The 13,787-nt window shown below is 50.4% G+C and overlaps 2 protein-coding genes and 1 long non-coding RNA gene across 5 annotated transcripts in view; 1 reads left to right on the top strand and 2 right to left on the bottom strand.

Annotated features, from left to right (window-relative positions):
• SBNO2 (strawberry notch homolog 2) overlaps positions 1–10,137 on the top strand; it is a 102,331-nt gene extending 92,194 nt beyond the window's left edge. For all 3 annotated transcript variants that reach the window (XM_083594366.1, XM_083594367.1, XM_083594368.1), the window contains 5 exons: positions 653–745; positions 2,209–2,340; positions 4,580–4,656; positions 5,612–5,802; positions 6,701–10,137. In XM_083594366.1, coding sequence (XP_083450492.1) covers positions 653–745; positions 2,209–2,340; positions 4,580–4,656; positions 5,612–5,802; positions 6,701–7,290 — 1,083 coding nt within the window. In that variant the 3' untranslated portion in view covers positions 7,291–10,137. The remainder of the gene's footprint in view (positions 1–652; positions 746–2,208; positions 2,341–4,579; positions 4,657–5,611; positions 5,803–6,700) is intronic.
• Positions 10,138–10,669: 532 nt separating this feature from the next.
• On the bottom strand, positions 10,670–11,347 carry LOC310753634. The gene is made up of 2 exons (XR_014543407.1): positions 11,246–11,347; positions 10,670–11,073 (listed from the first exon to the last, which is right to left on the bottom strand). It is a non-coding gene; the product is annotated as an uncharacterized lncRNA (long non-coding RNA).
• A 476-nt stretch (positions 11,348–11,823) lies between these two features.
• GPX4 (glutathione peroxidase 4) overlaps positions 11,824–13,787 on the bottom strand; it is a 12,891-nt gene continuing 10,927 nt past the window's right edge. The window contains exon 5 of the mRNA XM_083594981.1: positions 11,824–12,103. The gene's annotated coding sequence lies outside the window, so the exon portion shown is untranslated. The remainder of the gene's footprint in view (positions 12,104–13,787) is intronic.

Raw genomic sequence — 13,787 nt, 5'->3', positions numbered from 1 at the left:
GTGAGCACAGCGACTCATCCCTGGCCGTGAGAAGCCCTTTTTTATTTATTTCCCGGAGGCTTCATATCCTGCCTTCTCACAGAACAGATACGGCTGCATCGGCAGAGCAGGAGGCTCTTTGATCCTCAAGGTTGCGGGTTCGAGCCCCACGTCGGGCAAAAGAATCCTGCATTGCAGTGGCTGGAGCTAGATGACCCCCAAAGTCCCTTTCCAGCTTTGCAATTCTAATAAATGAGGACCGGAGCTACCTTTGAGCCACTTAACTCTCTCTTGAGACCAGGGCCCTGCGGGATCTGATCTCTTTCCGCAGGCCCTGTAAGACAGAGTTGTTCCACCGGGCCTTTGGCTCAGAATCAGTTTGATTCCCTCCCCCTTTCTCTTTTCCTTTCTCCTCCTATGAGATTGCTCCCTAATTGTTTTAATATTGTATCTTAATCTTTTAAATTGTATTTTAATCAACTTATTTTTATTATTGGTTGTTAGCCGCCCTGAGCCTGGTCTTGGCTGGGGAGGGCGGGGTATAAATAATTTTTTTTAATTATTATTATTAACTGAGCCTGGAGCTCGGGCGAAGGACTCTTGCCTCCTGCACCGGCTGCAAGACGCCTCCCTCCTTGTGCCCGTGTCATTCTTAATTTCCATCCCACGTTAGATCAGCGTTGATAGAGGCCTGAAGTGGGAAGAGGCCTACGAGAAATCCCTGCAACTCACGGGCCCTCAGGATGGCTTCTACCTGTCTTATAAGGTGAGTTTGCTTAAGGGCGAGGAGGGTGGAGATGTAACAGGAGCGTTTCCAGTCTCCCCTCTGCGCAGCAGGCTAGCTTCTCGGCACCCTCTCTCGCTCACACCTCCATTCAGGCAAGAGAGAGACTTTTCCAGAGTCCGTGGAAACGTTTCCATGCAGGAGATCCCTCTCCAGATGCCAAGCAAGGCAATGAGGGATGCGGTATGGGGAGAGGAGGGCCAGGAGCTAGGTAGAGAGGCTAGAGGAGGGTCGCATTAGGTCCTCCGCTCCCTGGTCATGAATGGGGCAACTGTGCCCCCGAAGGACCAGGTGTGCAGCCTGGGAGTCATTTTGGACTCACCGCTGTCCATGGAGGCGCAGGTCAGTTCTGTGTCCAGGACGGCTGTCTACCAGCTCCATCAGGTACGCAGGATGAGACCCTCCCCACAGGCTGTCTGGCCAGAGTGGTGCATGCTCTGGTTATCTCCCGCTTGGACTACTGCAATGAGCTCTACGTGGGGCTACCTTTGAAGGTGACCTGGAACCTACAACTAATCCAGAATGTGGCAGCTAGACTGGGGACTGGGAATGGCTGCTGAGACCATATAACCCCGGTCCTGAAAGACCTCCATTGGCTCCCCGTATGTTTCTGAGCACAATTCAAAGTGTTGGTGCTGACCTTGAAAGCCCTAAATAGCCTCAGCCCAGTATACCTGGAGGAGCGTCTCCACCCCCATCGTTCTGCCCGGACACTAAGGTCCAGCTCTGAGGGCCTTCTGGCGGTTGCCTCCCTGCGAGAAGTGAGGTTGCAGGGAACCAGGCAGAGGGCCTTCTCGGTAGTGGCGCCCGTCCTGTGGAACACCCTCCCACCAGATGTCAAGGAAATAAACAACCATATAACTTTTAGAAGACATCTGAAGGCAGCCCTGTTTCGGGAAGTTTTTAATGTTCTGTTGTGTTTTTAATATTCTGTTGGGAGCAGCCCAGAGTGGCTGGCGTAACCCAGTCAGATGGGTGGGGCATAAATAATAAATTATTATTATCGGCTGTTATCAGTTTTCTGCATTGATCGTGGTACTCAAAGGGGCTTTCTGGGCCAGATGCAACAGAAGAGAAGGGGGGAAGTCGTTGATATTTTAAGGTTGTTTCAATGAGTATTCTAAAATGTCAAACAGAATTTTTAATAAAAATCAGAGAGAGAGAGAGAGAGAGAGAGAGAGAGAGAGAGAGAGAGAGAGAGCCCACAGCCCACAGACTTCTGACCTGATAGCCACGATACGAAAGGAAAGAGGAACTGAGGAGGGAGGAGGAAAGGAGTGAGTCAGGTGCTCGCTCCCCGCAGTGATTTCTTCATAATGGGCGTTTGTGTGTCCTAGAAAGGGACTCCTTATACAGACACGCCCTGTATTTCGGCCTGATCCGAAGCCGTGCTTCCTGTCCGAATGTTGAAACCCCCCCCCAACTTTCCCGGCTGCCTTTTGCAGATCAGAGGCCAGCAGTACACCTGCATCCTGGCTGAGCAGAGCAAAGGAAGATACTTCACCCTCTACAAGCCGAACATCGGCAAGAACAGCCAGCCGGAGGCCTTGGAGAGTCTCCTCAAGAAGTACAGACGGGTGAGTCTGGCCCGAAGTCGCTGCCGGGTGCTCCTCTGGATGGGGAAAACATCTGGCTTGATAGCAGGATGTGGGGGAAAAGGACCCAGTGGTCTTATCACACCGCAAGGCTGTTCTTTGTTGCTGTTTAGTCGTTTAGTCGTGTCTGACTCTTCGTGACCCCCTGGACCAGAGCACGCCAGGCCCTCCTGTCTTCCACTGCCTCCCGCAGTTTGGTCAAACTCATCCTGGTCGCTTCAAGAACACTGTCCCACAATCTCGTCCTCCGTCCTCCCCTTCTCCTTGTGCTCTCCATCTTTCCCAACATCAGGGTCTTCTCTTCTCATGAGGTGGCCAAAGTCTTGGAGCCTCAGCTTCAGGATCTGTCCTTCCAGTGAGCACTCAGGGCTGATTTCCTTAAGAATGGAGAGGTTTGTTCTTCTTGCAGTCCATGGGACTCTCAAGAGTCTCCTCCAGCACCAGAATTCAAAAGCAGCCTTCTTTATGGTCCAGCTCTCACTTCCGTACATCACTACTGGGTGTTCTAGGCTGTTCTAGGCTGCATCAACAGCCTAAGGCTGTTCTAGGCTGCATCAACAGAAGTTTAGTGTCCCAGGGAAGGGATTGTCCCACTCTATTCTGCCTTGGGCAGACCACACCTGGAATACTGTGTCCAGTTCTGGGCACCACAATTTAAGATGGATATCGAGAAGCTGGAGGGTGTGCAGAGGATGATAAGGAAGCCTGATGAGGAACGGTTGAAGGAGCTGGGTATGTTTATCCTGGAAAAGAGGAGACCGGGAGGAGATAGAATAGCCATTTTCAAATACAGCGGTATCTTGGTTCTCAAATGCCTTGGTACTCAAAACAACCTGGAACTCAAAACACTGCAAACCTGAAAGTGTTCTGGTTTGCGAACTTTTTTCAGAAGCCGAATGTGCTCCATTTTGAGTGTTACGCTTCTGATTTGAGTGCCACATTTCTGTTTTGAGTGTTACACTGAGGTCTGTCTGTTTTTGCTATTTTTTTTTTGCGTTTTGGTGTCTTTTTTGCTTTGTTCTTGTGACTGTGTGGAACCCAGTTCAGCTACTGATTATGTGACTCCAGTACACTGTTTACTGCTTTCATTTTATGGATTAATGGTCTCATTCGATCAGGCTTCCTCAACCTCGGCCCTCCAGATGTTTTGAGACTACAATTCCCATCATCCTTGAACACTGGTCCTGCTAGCTAGGGATCATGGGAGTTGTAGGCCAAAAACATCTGGAGGGCCAAGGTTGAGGAAGCCTGCGTTAGAGAGTAAAATTCATGTTCAGTTGCTGTTTTAGGGGTTGTTTTCAAAAGTCTGGAACAGATTAATCCACTTTGCATTACTTTCTATGAGAAAGAGCGCCTTGGTTGTGGAACGTTTTGGTTTTGGAGCGTATTTCCGGAACGGATTAAGTTTGAGAACCAAGGTACCGCTGTATCTGAAAAGATGGAGTGAGCTTTTTTCCCTTTTGCTGCAGAGGGCAGGGCCTGAACCAGTGGATTCAAATAGCAAGAAAGGAGTTCCCGCCTTTATTATTATTATTATTATTATTATTATTATTATTATTAGTATTATAATTTGTTAGTTGCTTTATCTTACCTGACACAGGTGGCGCTGTGGGTTAAACCACAGAGCCTAGGACTTGCTGATCATAAGGTTGGCGGTTCGAATCCCCACGACGGGGTGAGCTCCTGTTTCTTGGTCCCGGCTCCTGCCAATCTAGCAGTTCAAAAGCACGTCAAAGTGCAAGTAGATAAATAGGTACCGCTCTGGCGGGAAGGTAAACGGTGTTTCCGTGCGCTGCTCTGGTTTGCCAGAAGCGGCTTAGTCCTGCTGGCCACAGGACCCAGAAAAACTGTCTGTGGACAAATGCCGGCTCCCTCGGCCAATGAAGCGAGATGAGCGCCGCAACCCCAGAGTCGTCTGCGACTGGACCTAATGGTCAGGGGTCCCTTTACCTTATCTTACCCAAGGCAGCCCAAATCAACTTAGAACCAGCTGAAACATTAGGAAGAACTTTCTGAGGGTGAGAGCTGTTCAACAGTGGAACAGCTGACCTTGGAAAGGTGGCGGCCTCTTTTTCATAGCAGCTTTTTTGAACAGAATTTGGACTTCCACTTGCCAGGGCTTCTCTAGCTGCGGTCAGGGCTGGACTAGATGAACTCTGAGGTGCCTCCCATGCCCATGGCTATGTGATTCACGGTCTCCCTCGCTTTGCTTTTCCCTCAGGTGTTGCCGGAAGAAGCCAAAGAGCACTGGGAGAGCAGCTATGCTTTTTCGTTGGAGCACTGCAACCACGCCGTGTGGTAAGTCCCTTGGGGGGGGGAGGCCGGCCCTTCGAATCAAATGGGGCACAGCTCCACAAACCTCAGCTGTAAATTCTGCATCCCTCCCAAGTCTATGATTCTAGCGAGTCCAGAGCGTGATTTTGCTGCCAGCTCCTTCTTGGCCTGGTTCGCACCTAATCACGCTAAACAAACCATGGTTATAGCTGAGACGCCTTGCGAACAATCCATTAATAAGAATAAGAATATCTAGACATCAGGTGCAGAGTCCTATAGATCATGAGACGAGATCTTTTGTCTCTTTCATCTTTACTCATTCCATAAATCATTGTTTCATAAATAAGGTCTCTGATCTCCCAAAACTGTAAGTGGTCAAATAATAATTTTATGATTGATAACCCACCCATCAGGCTGAGTTTCCCCAGCCACTCTGAGCGGCCCCCAACATAATATTAAAAATAGAATCAAACATTAAAAACATCCCTAAACAGGGCGGCTTACTGCATATATGAAAACATAATCAAACATCAGACATTAAAAACTTCCCTGTACAGGGCTGCCTTCAGATGTCTTCTAAAAGTCAGACAGTTGTTTATTTCCTTGACATCTGGTGGGAGGGCGTTCCACAGGGCAGGCGCCACCACCGAGAAGGCCCTGTTCCTGGTTCCCTGTAACCTCGTTTCTCGCAGGGAGGAAATGGCCAGAAGACCCTCAGGAGATGGACCTCAGTGTCCGGGCTGAACAATGGGGGTGGAGACGCTCCTTCAGGGACACACAGCCATTTAGGGCTTTAAAGGTCCGCACCAGCCCTTTGAATCGTGCTCGGAAACGCTGCTTTATTACTATTGCAGGCAAATTCCGCTGCGTGTTCTCTCCCAGGCCGTAATCCGACACTCTTTGCCGCTCCCCAATTTCCCATGTGGATGACTGACCCTCTTCTCTTCCTCCTCCCTGTCCTAAAAAAACAACCCTCCAGGAACCGGAACTGCAAGGTGGTTCAGGAAGGGAAAGAATGCCATCAGGGGACGCGTCTGCGTCATTACCATATGCTGTGCGGGGCGCTCCTAAGAGTCTGGAGCAGAATCGCCAGCGTCATGGCCGACATCACAAACACCAGCTACCTGCAGATCGTCCGCCTCAAGACCAAGGAAAAGAAGAAGCAAGTCGGTGAGGAGACGGTGGGGGTTTTGGCGTTTAGATCAGCGGTTTCTCCAACCTTTGCTGGGGGTGTGTGTGTGTGTGTGAATGCGCAGCGAGGCGATATCGGCTCTGCAAAGACCGATAGTCATTTGTTGTTGTTGTTGTTGAGTTGTTTAGTCGTGTCCGACTCTTCATGACCCCCTGGACCAGAGCACGCCAGGCACTCCTGTCTTCCACTGCCTCCCGCAGTTTGGTCAAACTCATGCTGGTAGCTTCGAGAACACTGTCCCACCATCTCGTCCTCTGTCGTCCCCTTCTCCTTGTGCCCTCCATCTTTCCCAACATCCGGGTCTTTTCCAGGGAGTCTTCTCTTCTCATGAGGTGGCCAAAGTGTTGGAGCCTCAGCTTCACGATCTGTCCTTCCAGTGAGCACTCAGGGCTGATTTCCTTCCGAATGGAGAGGTTTGATCTTCTTGCAGTCCATGGGACTCTCAAGAGTCTCCTCCAGCACCAGAATTCAAAAGCATCCATTCTTCGGCTATCAGCCTTCTTGATGGTCCAGCTCTCACTTCCATACATCACTACTGGGAAAACCATAGTTTGGTTTCTTGTGTGTGTGAGAGAGAGTGTAGTTCTTTATCTCCTTGGCACCTGACAAGAGGGTGTTCGATAAAAACACGAAGCTATTTTTATTGACGCTTATCCAAGGTTCACGGCCAGCGCAAAGCATCTTTTGTGCAATGCACTGGGATAAAAGAAAAACTTAATCTAGAGAAGGAACGAAAAAGGGTGGGGAAGAGAGAGGGAGCGTGAAACAAGATCTTAAGTCTTGAGCGAAAGGGACTAGACTAGGTGAGTGGGGAAGGGGGGTCCCGGATGCCCAGCCTCCTGCCCACTGACCCCCCCTTCTCTCTCCTCCCCACAGGTATCAAGATCCCAGAAAACTGCGTCCAGCAGGTGTTGAAGGAGCTCCAGCAAATGGACACCAGCGTTAAGCAGAAGCAGAGCCAGGCTTTGCTGGCAGCGGCCTCCGCGGCGCCCGGCCTGCCCTATGCGCTGCTCCCCCTCGAACAACCGCCCACGCCGGGCACCAACTTCCTGCCCCAGGACGAAGTCTTGGACCTGACCTACAGTCCCGCCAGCGACGGGATCCCGGACTTCTGGACCGAGGTTGCTGCGCCACCACCGCAGCAGCCCCCCGGCCCTCCTTATCATTTCAACTTCCCCCTGCCCTTTGACGGGGCGTCCCTGGCAGCGGGAGGCCTGCCCCTCGCCGGCTCCTCTGCCCAGCACGAACCCTCGCCGGCCCCCCAGGCCCACGCAGCCGCTGCCCCGCCGCCGCCACCAGACAGCTTCTCCCTGCCCGACCCGGACATCAACTACAAGGAGCTCCTGGAAGAGATGTTGAGCTCGCTCAACGTGGGGCCCGAGGACAGCACCCAAGGGAGGCAAAGCGTCATTCAGTACCACCCGGGGCAACCTTTCCCCACGTTCTACGAAGACGACGGCAGCTGAGTGGCCGGCAAGGAGCGTCGGGCGTGGCGTGGCAGGGACACCCCTATTCCCCCCACCCAGCCCAAGGGGGGTGCAGAAAGGGGTGGGGAAACCACCCTGCAGGGTTTAAGGTTTGGAACGGACCACTCCTCTGTCTTTTTTTCAAAATAGGAATGGCGGGGCAGAGTGTTCGGAGCGGGAGCGAAAACAGGAAAAGTTTTATTTATATATAATTATACAGTCACCTCTGTACTGAAATTTTTTTTATATATCTCTATAGATCCGTAAAAGTGGAGTTTTTTTGGAGGGGGGGGTCAGTGGGAGGTGTAGCGGCGCCTAAACCGGGAGTGAGAGGGGGCAAGGTTGTAGGTCTCTTCGAACCGTCCCCCCCCCAGGCTGCACTCCCCCCCCCCTTTGCCCCTCTGCAAACTACTGAGTTTGGAAAAGTTGGGATCTTTATATTCTTCTCTCTCCTCCCCCCGTTCTACCCAGTGAGATCGGAGAGGCGCGCCATTTGAATCCACCACGACGAAAGCTTTCCGGGTGGTCCCAACTTGGGTTTCCCCCCCTCTGGCGGGTTGTTTTGCACAGGTGCAGGGTTCGAGTGACGCTGCACAGCCCTGCACGCTTGTGGTTCTGAGCAAAAAGGGGGCGGGGGAATTGACTTGCAAGTTTCTAGACCACGTGGAGGTAGGGAAACGCTTGAATGTGGGTGGCAGAATTTCTGTGGTCCTCCCTGTTTTTCTGTGCCTAAGGCTCAGCGCCTACTCGCAGCCCGCATCCATTGGACTACAGATCCCATAAGCGCCTGGCATCTCACGGCCAGGCGCCAATGGGAATTGTAGTGCAAAAAACAGAGAGGTTAGCGGAGTAGCTAAGAAAGCCTCGTCCTAGTGAGACCATCTAAATAGTAGTAGCTGTGCAAAAGCATGCAGAATTTCTCTCCTGAGTTGCGATCATTTTTATTCCCTTGTACTGTGGGGAGGGAAGGAGAGGACGGGTTTGCCAGGACAGCATTAAACTCTCGGCTCACGGTGGACGAGGAAGAGTGGGCTCGATCTGCTCAGCCCAAAAGACATTCCCGTCAGGCCCAAGCGAGGGCGGAGGTCACCCGTCAGGATTTTATATTTCGGGAAGTGGGGTTCCAGGTCAGGGGCTGCCAAAAGGGAGGGTTATATAGGTTAGCTCGGAATTTATTTGCAAACCGTGATTTTTCTGATACCCCCCGAGAACATTTATCTCCTTTTTCAGGGTGAAAACTACCACCATTCCATATGGAGGTAGGGGGAAATGTGGGAAGTTGGTTTCTCCAAACTCCTCCCCCCAAAAATAGTCTGCAAGGTGTTATATCCCATAATAACCCAGCTCAATGCTCCAGATGATCTATGCAGGGATGGAGCCTTGTCGCTGGAGAAGAGCTCTTTCCCTTCCTGGTTTATTCGCATTTATGCAAGTGGTTTGGAACAGCCCACTCCATGTTTTTTCTCCCCGTCCTCCACTTCTTAAAGAAAAAACCCCTCACCTTCTCCCAAGGAGGCATCTATAAGTCACTCCCTACCTCGTCCCGGTAACAATCCATGCTATCAGGGTGAAGTTGTTTTCTGCAACGTGCGGCACCCGCTTAAAGTTTTTGAAAATGCCTAGGCAGGGTTCTAGCCCTCGTGGAGGTTCCCTGAGCGCTGGCAAGGGCCATGGGCTTTCTCCTTTGTGGTTGGAGGCATATAGTTAAGTTTTCTTTCTCCTCCCTCCCTCCGCAGCAATTTTCCTTTACTGCTGCTGCAATTGCTCCCCTCTGCTCCCCTCTCTTGGCGAGACGGAATCGCCCATGGGGTGGGGGTCTCTCTCAACATCCCCCACCCAGATCCACATGTATTCTGAGAATCGGTCCCCTCCCTCCCCGTCGTTTTAAAAAAAAGGAAATTTCTAATCCTCATGACTCTCACAAGCTTTGCAGGAAAGATGGGGATCTAGAAGGAAGGAAAGGGTGGGTGGGGAAGTAAAAGAAAGATAGGAAGATTTGCAAGGCAGCTCCAGTGTCCCCCGATTTCCCCCCGCCCCTGGCCAGAAAGCAGAGGAACAAAGCAATTATGCAAAAAGAGAAAGAAACTATGCAAATACGCTGTTTTGCAGGCAGCAGGAGGGATTTGGTTTTCACCCAAATTTCCATCCCGATTGGTATCGCTCTCGAGGGCGGAGACCACATTCTCGTTTCCCAATCACAATCGTACGTTGCCGTTTAAAGATTTTAGTAGCCATAAGCGAATCCCGGCAGCCTGCTTTTAGGGTTCGTTTCCCAAAAGGAGTTGGGTTGGGGGGGCTTAAAAACTCAGGAAAGAATTGGAGGTGTGCTCAAGTTGGGGCTACTTCCCCCCAAATAGGAATATCTCAGAATTGTTATGTGGTTATTTTATGGTGGTTTAATTATTTTTTTCAAAAAGTAAATAAATCTGTATTTCCCAGGGCAGTGAGACTCCCTTTAAGGAGATACAACCCTCTGTACCTTCACCCTCCATTTTGTCAGGAAAACTTAATATGTAACAACTACTTTTTAAAAAAACTAAATTATTATGCTGTTTTTTTGTTCTATTGATTGTATTTTTGAAATGGAAAATCTCTTCCCCTTCCTGGTTGGCACTTTCTAACCAACTTCCTTTTTTGTCAGCTTATTTTTTTTTCTATGGATATTTATAATTCAGAATTGTGTAAATATATATATGTAAAAAAAAAGGGGGGGTGCCTGCAAAGAGGAAGGGGGAGAAGTCTTTACCCGTTTTTTTTGTTTCGTTTTTGTTGATGAGGAAATGTGCCTTTTAACTCGTGATTCTGGAATTTTCTACCGAAGGATTAAAACGTTGGCATTTCAGCTCAGCGGAGAGGTCGAGTCTCGAAATTTGTACGCGCGTGAGAAAATGAAAGGGGCCGTTTTGTATGGTTTCGATTCGCTAGATTTTTAAAAAATCCCTTCCCGTAAAACACCCTGAAATTGTGAAAGCAGGAACCGCAACTGCCTTGGTCAGTAGAGGAGATGGCTTCTAAAGGGGCTTCCTTGCTTCCGCTTTGAGTCTCCTGATTTTGGTTCTGTTGGTTAAAATGCTTTTTACTCTCCAAGAGCAGATCGAGAGCTGCCTTAGTCAATAAGAGCACGAGACACTATCTCAGGGTCGAGGGTTCAAGACGCACGTTGGGCAAAAGATTCCTGCATTCCAACTCTTACAGTTCTAGGGTTCTCTGACCTCAAACTCCTAACATCGATGTGTGGAATGCTTTGCTAATTTTCCTTGAAATCGTAGTACAGTGGTACCTTGGTTCTCAATCCGTTCCAAAACCAAGGCACGCTTTCACGTTGAAAGTAAAAGGATAAATCCGTTCCAGGCTTTTAAAAACAACCCCTAAAACAGCAATTGAGCATGAATTTTACTATCTAACGAGGCCAGTGACCCATAAAATGAAAGCAAAAACCAATGTCCTGCAGTCACACAATCAATCCATCAGCATCTGGACTGGGTTCCGTGCAGTCACAAACACAAAACAAAAAGAGCCGCAAAAAACGCAAAATAAATAGCAAAAACCGACAGACCTCAGTGTAACACTCAAAACAGAAGCACGGCACTCAAATTGGAAAAGTAACACTCAAAATGGAGCATGTTCAGCTTCTGAAAAAAGTTCACAAACCAGAACACTTACTTCCAGGTTTGCGTTCCAAGTTGTTTGAGTACCAAAGCGTTTGAGAACGAAGGTGCCGCTAATGTAAAAGGAGACCAACAGCCTCTTCGCTCAGGGCTAAAAAAAGGAGGCAGCAATTTGCTAGAAATGGAGGAAAGCAAGCATCTTAGAAGACGCTCATGCAGGAGGGAATGCCTCTATCAAAATCAAAATAAATTGTCGACTTGGAAGGGGCCACTCAGGGTCATCTAGTCCAGCCCCTTGCAATGCAGATATCTCAGCTGAGGAATCCACAACAGATGGGCCACCCAACCTCTTTAGAAACCTCCAGCGAAGAAGGGAGTCCACATTCTCAGGTCATGAATCCCGCTGCCAAACAGGCTCCAATTAGTTATTTAGCACATTAGTCATTACTGAACTGTAACAGGTAAAGGGACCCCTGACCATTAGGTCCAGTCGTGGCCGACTCTGGGGTTGCGGCGCTCATCTCACTTTCCTGGCCGAGGGAGCCGGTGTACAGCTTCCAGGTCATGTGGCCAGCAGGACTAAGCCGCTTCTGGCGAACCAGAGCAGCGCACGGAAACGCCGTTTACCTTCCCGCCGTTTACCTTCCCTATTTATCTACTTGCACTTTTACGTGCTTTCGAACTGCTAGGTTGGCATGAGCAGGGACCGAGCAACGGGAGCTCACCCCGTCGCAGGGATTCGAACCGCCAACCTTCTGATCGGCAAGCCCTAGGCTCTGTGGTTTAATTGCACCAAAACGAAAGCCGCAAGGCAAGGACGCTCAGGTCCTGCTCTGTAGCTGATGGAACAAGCCCGTCTCTCCCGCCTCTTCTCATCTTCAAAGTCTGAAGGCAGGGAGACAGAATTCCACAGACACAAGTCACGTCAGGAGGAGAGAGAAAAACACTTTTATTGCTACGGCATTGGCAGGCAACTCCAGGCCCCAGAGTCTACCGCCTCCCCGTCCCTGCAAGAGTTTGCAAATATATATATATCTTTTTCTCAGGCCTGCCCCACCAAACGGGCTTGGCTTCAAGGCAGGCCATCATCCAGGCAAACTTTGCAGGAAAGCAGAGGAGAGAGTCGGGGCTGAGGAAACGCAGGGTGATCCGGTGTCGTGTTCAGCTAAGTCCTACAGGTAAGCGGGCAGGTCCTTCTCGATCACCTGCAGGCGGAGGAGAAAAGGTGATCAGTGGCTGCAAAGCACCGCATTTTTCGCTCTATAAGACGCACCAGGTTTTTGGAGGAGGAAAACAAGAAAAAAAATATTCTGAATCTCAGAAGCCAGAACAACAAGAGGGATCGCTGCGCAGTGAAAGCAGCAATCCCTCTTGCTGTTCTGGCTTCTGGGATAGCTGCGCAGCCTGCATACGCTCCATAAGACGCACACACATTTCCCCTTACTTTTTAGGAGGGAAAAAGTGAGTCTTATAGAGCAAAAAATATGGTAGCTTCCAGTAACACCTAATGTGGCATCTTCGCCTTCAACCCAGTCCCTCCTCCGATGTTTCAGGGACAGCCCTGGTATTACAGAAGTCATCCCAGTTTCTGATTTGACCACAGATTGTCCTAATTTTCAATTTTTGGACCCACAGCTGTCCATGGAGGCGCAGGTCAGTTCTGTGTCCAGGGCAGCTGTCTCCCAGCTCCATCTGGTATGCAGGATGAGACCCTCCCTGCCTGCAGACTGTCTGGTCAGAGTGGTGCATGCTCTGGTTATCTCCCGCTTGGACTACTGCTCTTATGAAACTGCAGGTTATTATGATAATCCTGCCAATGTTCTTGAAGAAAGGACCTCTGACCATTAGGTCCAGTCGTGACCGACTCTGGGGTTGCGGCGCTCATCTCGCTTTACTGGCCGAGGGAGCCGGCGTACAGCTTCCGGGTCATGTGGCCAGCAGGACTAAGCCGCTTCTGGCGAACCAGAGCAGCGCACGGAAACGCCGTTTACCTTCTCGCAGGAGCAGTACCTATTTATCTACTTGCACTTTGACGTGCTTTCGAACTGCTACGTTGGCAGGAGCAGGGACCGAGCAACGGGAGCTCACCCCGTCATTGCGGGGATTCGAACCGCTGACCTTCTGATCAACAAGCCCTAGGCTCTGTGGTTTAACCCACAGCGCCACCCGCATCCCAGCGCCACCCGCCAATGTTCTTATCTGTTAACAATTGACCTGTAAATATTCACTAAACCAGGCATGTCCAACAGGTAGATTGTGATTCCCTCCTGATACGGCCTTGAGAGGCCAGGGCTCGTGCCCAACTGGTGAGGCACAGCACCCTGCCCATTCCCCGGCATCTTCTGATGCCATTGAGGCCCCCAACTGCCTAAGAGTCCTAGCTGGCCTACCCAGTGCCCAGGGGCACTCTGTTCACTAGCAGAACGCAGAGTAGCTTAGGTAGAAAAAGACTCTCCGAAGAGAGCTTGCAGACCACGTTCCAACCGTGATGGAGAACAGCCCCACTTCACAAAATTTACACATCACTCAGTTAAGAAACCCTCAAAGCAGTTCAGAAAAAAGGAACATTTTGCTGTGTGTGCCACAGTTCCAATGCCACTGTAAGGTAAAAAGGAAAAGGACCCCTGGACGGTTAAGTCCAGCCAAAGGCGGCTACAGGGTTGCGGCGCTCATCTCACTTTCAGGCCAAGGGAGCCGGTGTTTGTCCGCAGAGAGCTTTTTCCAGGTCATGTGGCCAGCAGGACTAAACCGCTTCTGGTGCAACGGGACACCGTGACGGAGCCGGCGTTTGTCCACAGAGAGCTTTTCCCAGGTCATGTGGCCAGCAGGACTGGCGCAACGGGACATCATGACGGAAACCAGAGCGCACAGAAACGCCGTTTACCTTCC

The sequence above is a fragment of the Podarcis filfolensis genome (assembly GCF_964270895.1).
Source record: "Podarcis filfolensis genome assembly, chromosome: 18".
NCBI classification, from domain to species: domain Eukaryota; kingdom Metazoa; phylum Chordata; class Lepidosauria; order Squamata; family Lacertidae; genus Podarcis; species Podarcis filfolensis.
Note: the sequence above shows the minus strand (reverse complement) of the source record. Positions and strands in the feature narration are given on the sequence as shown.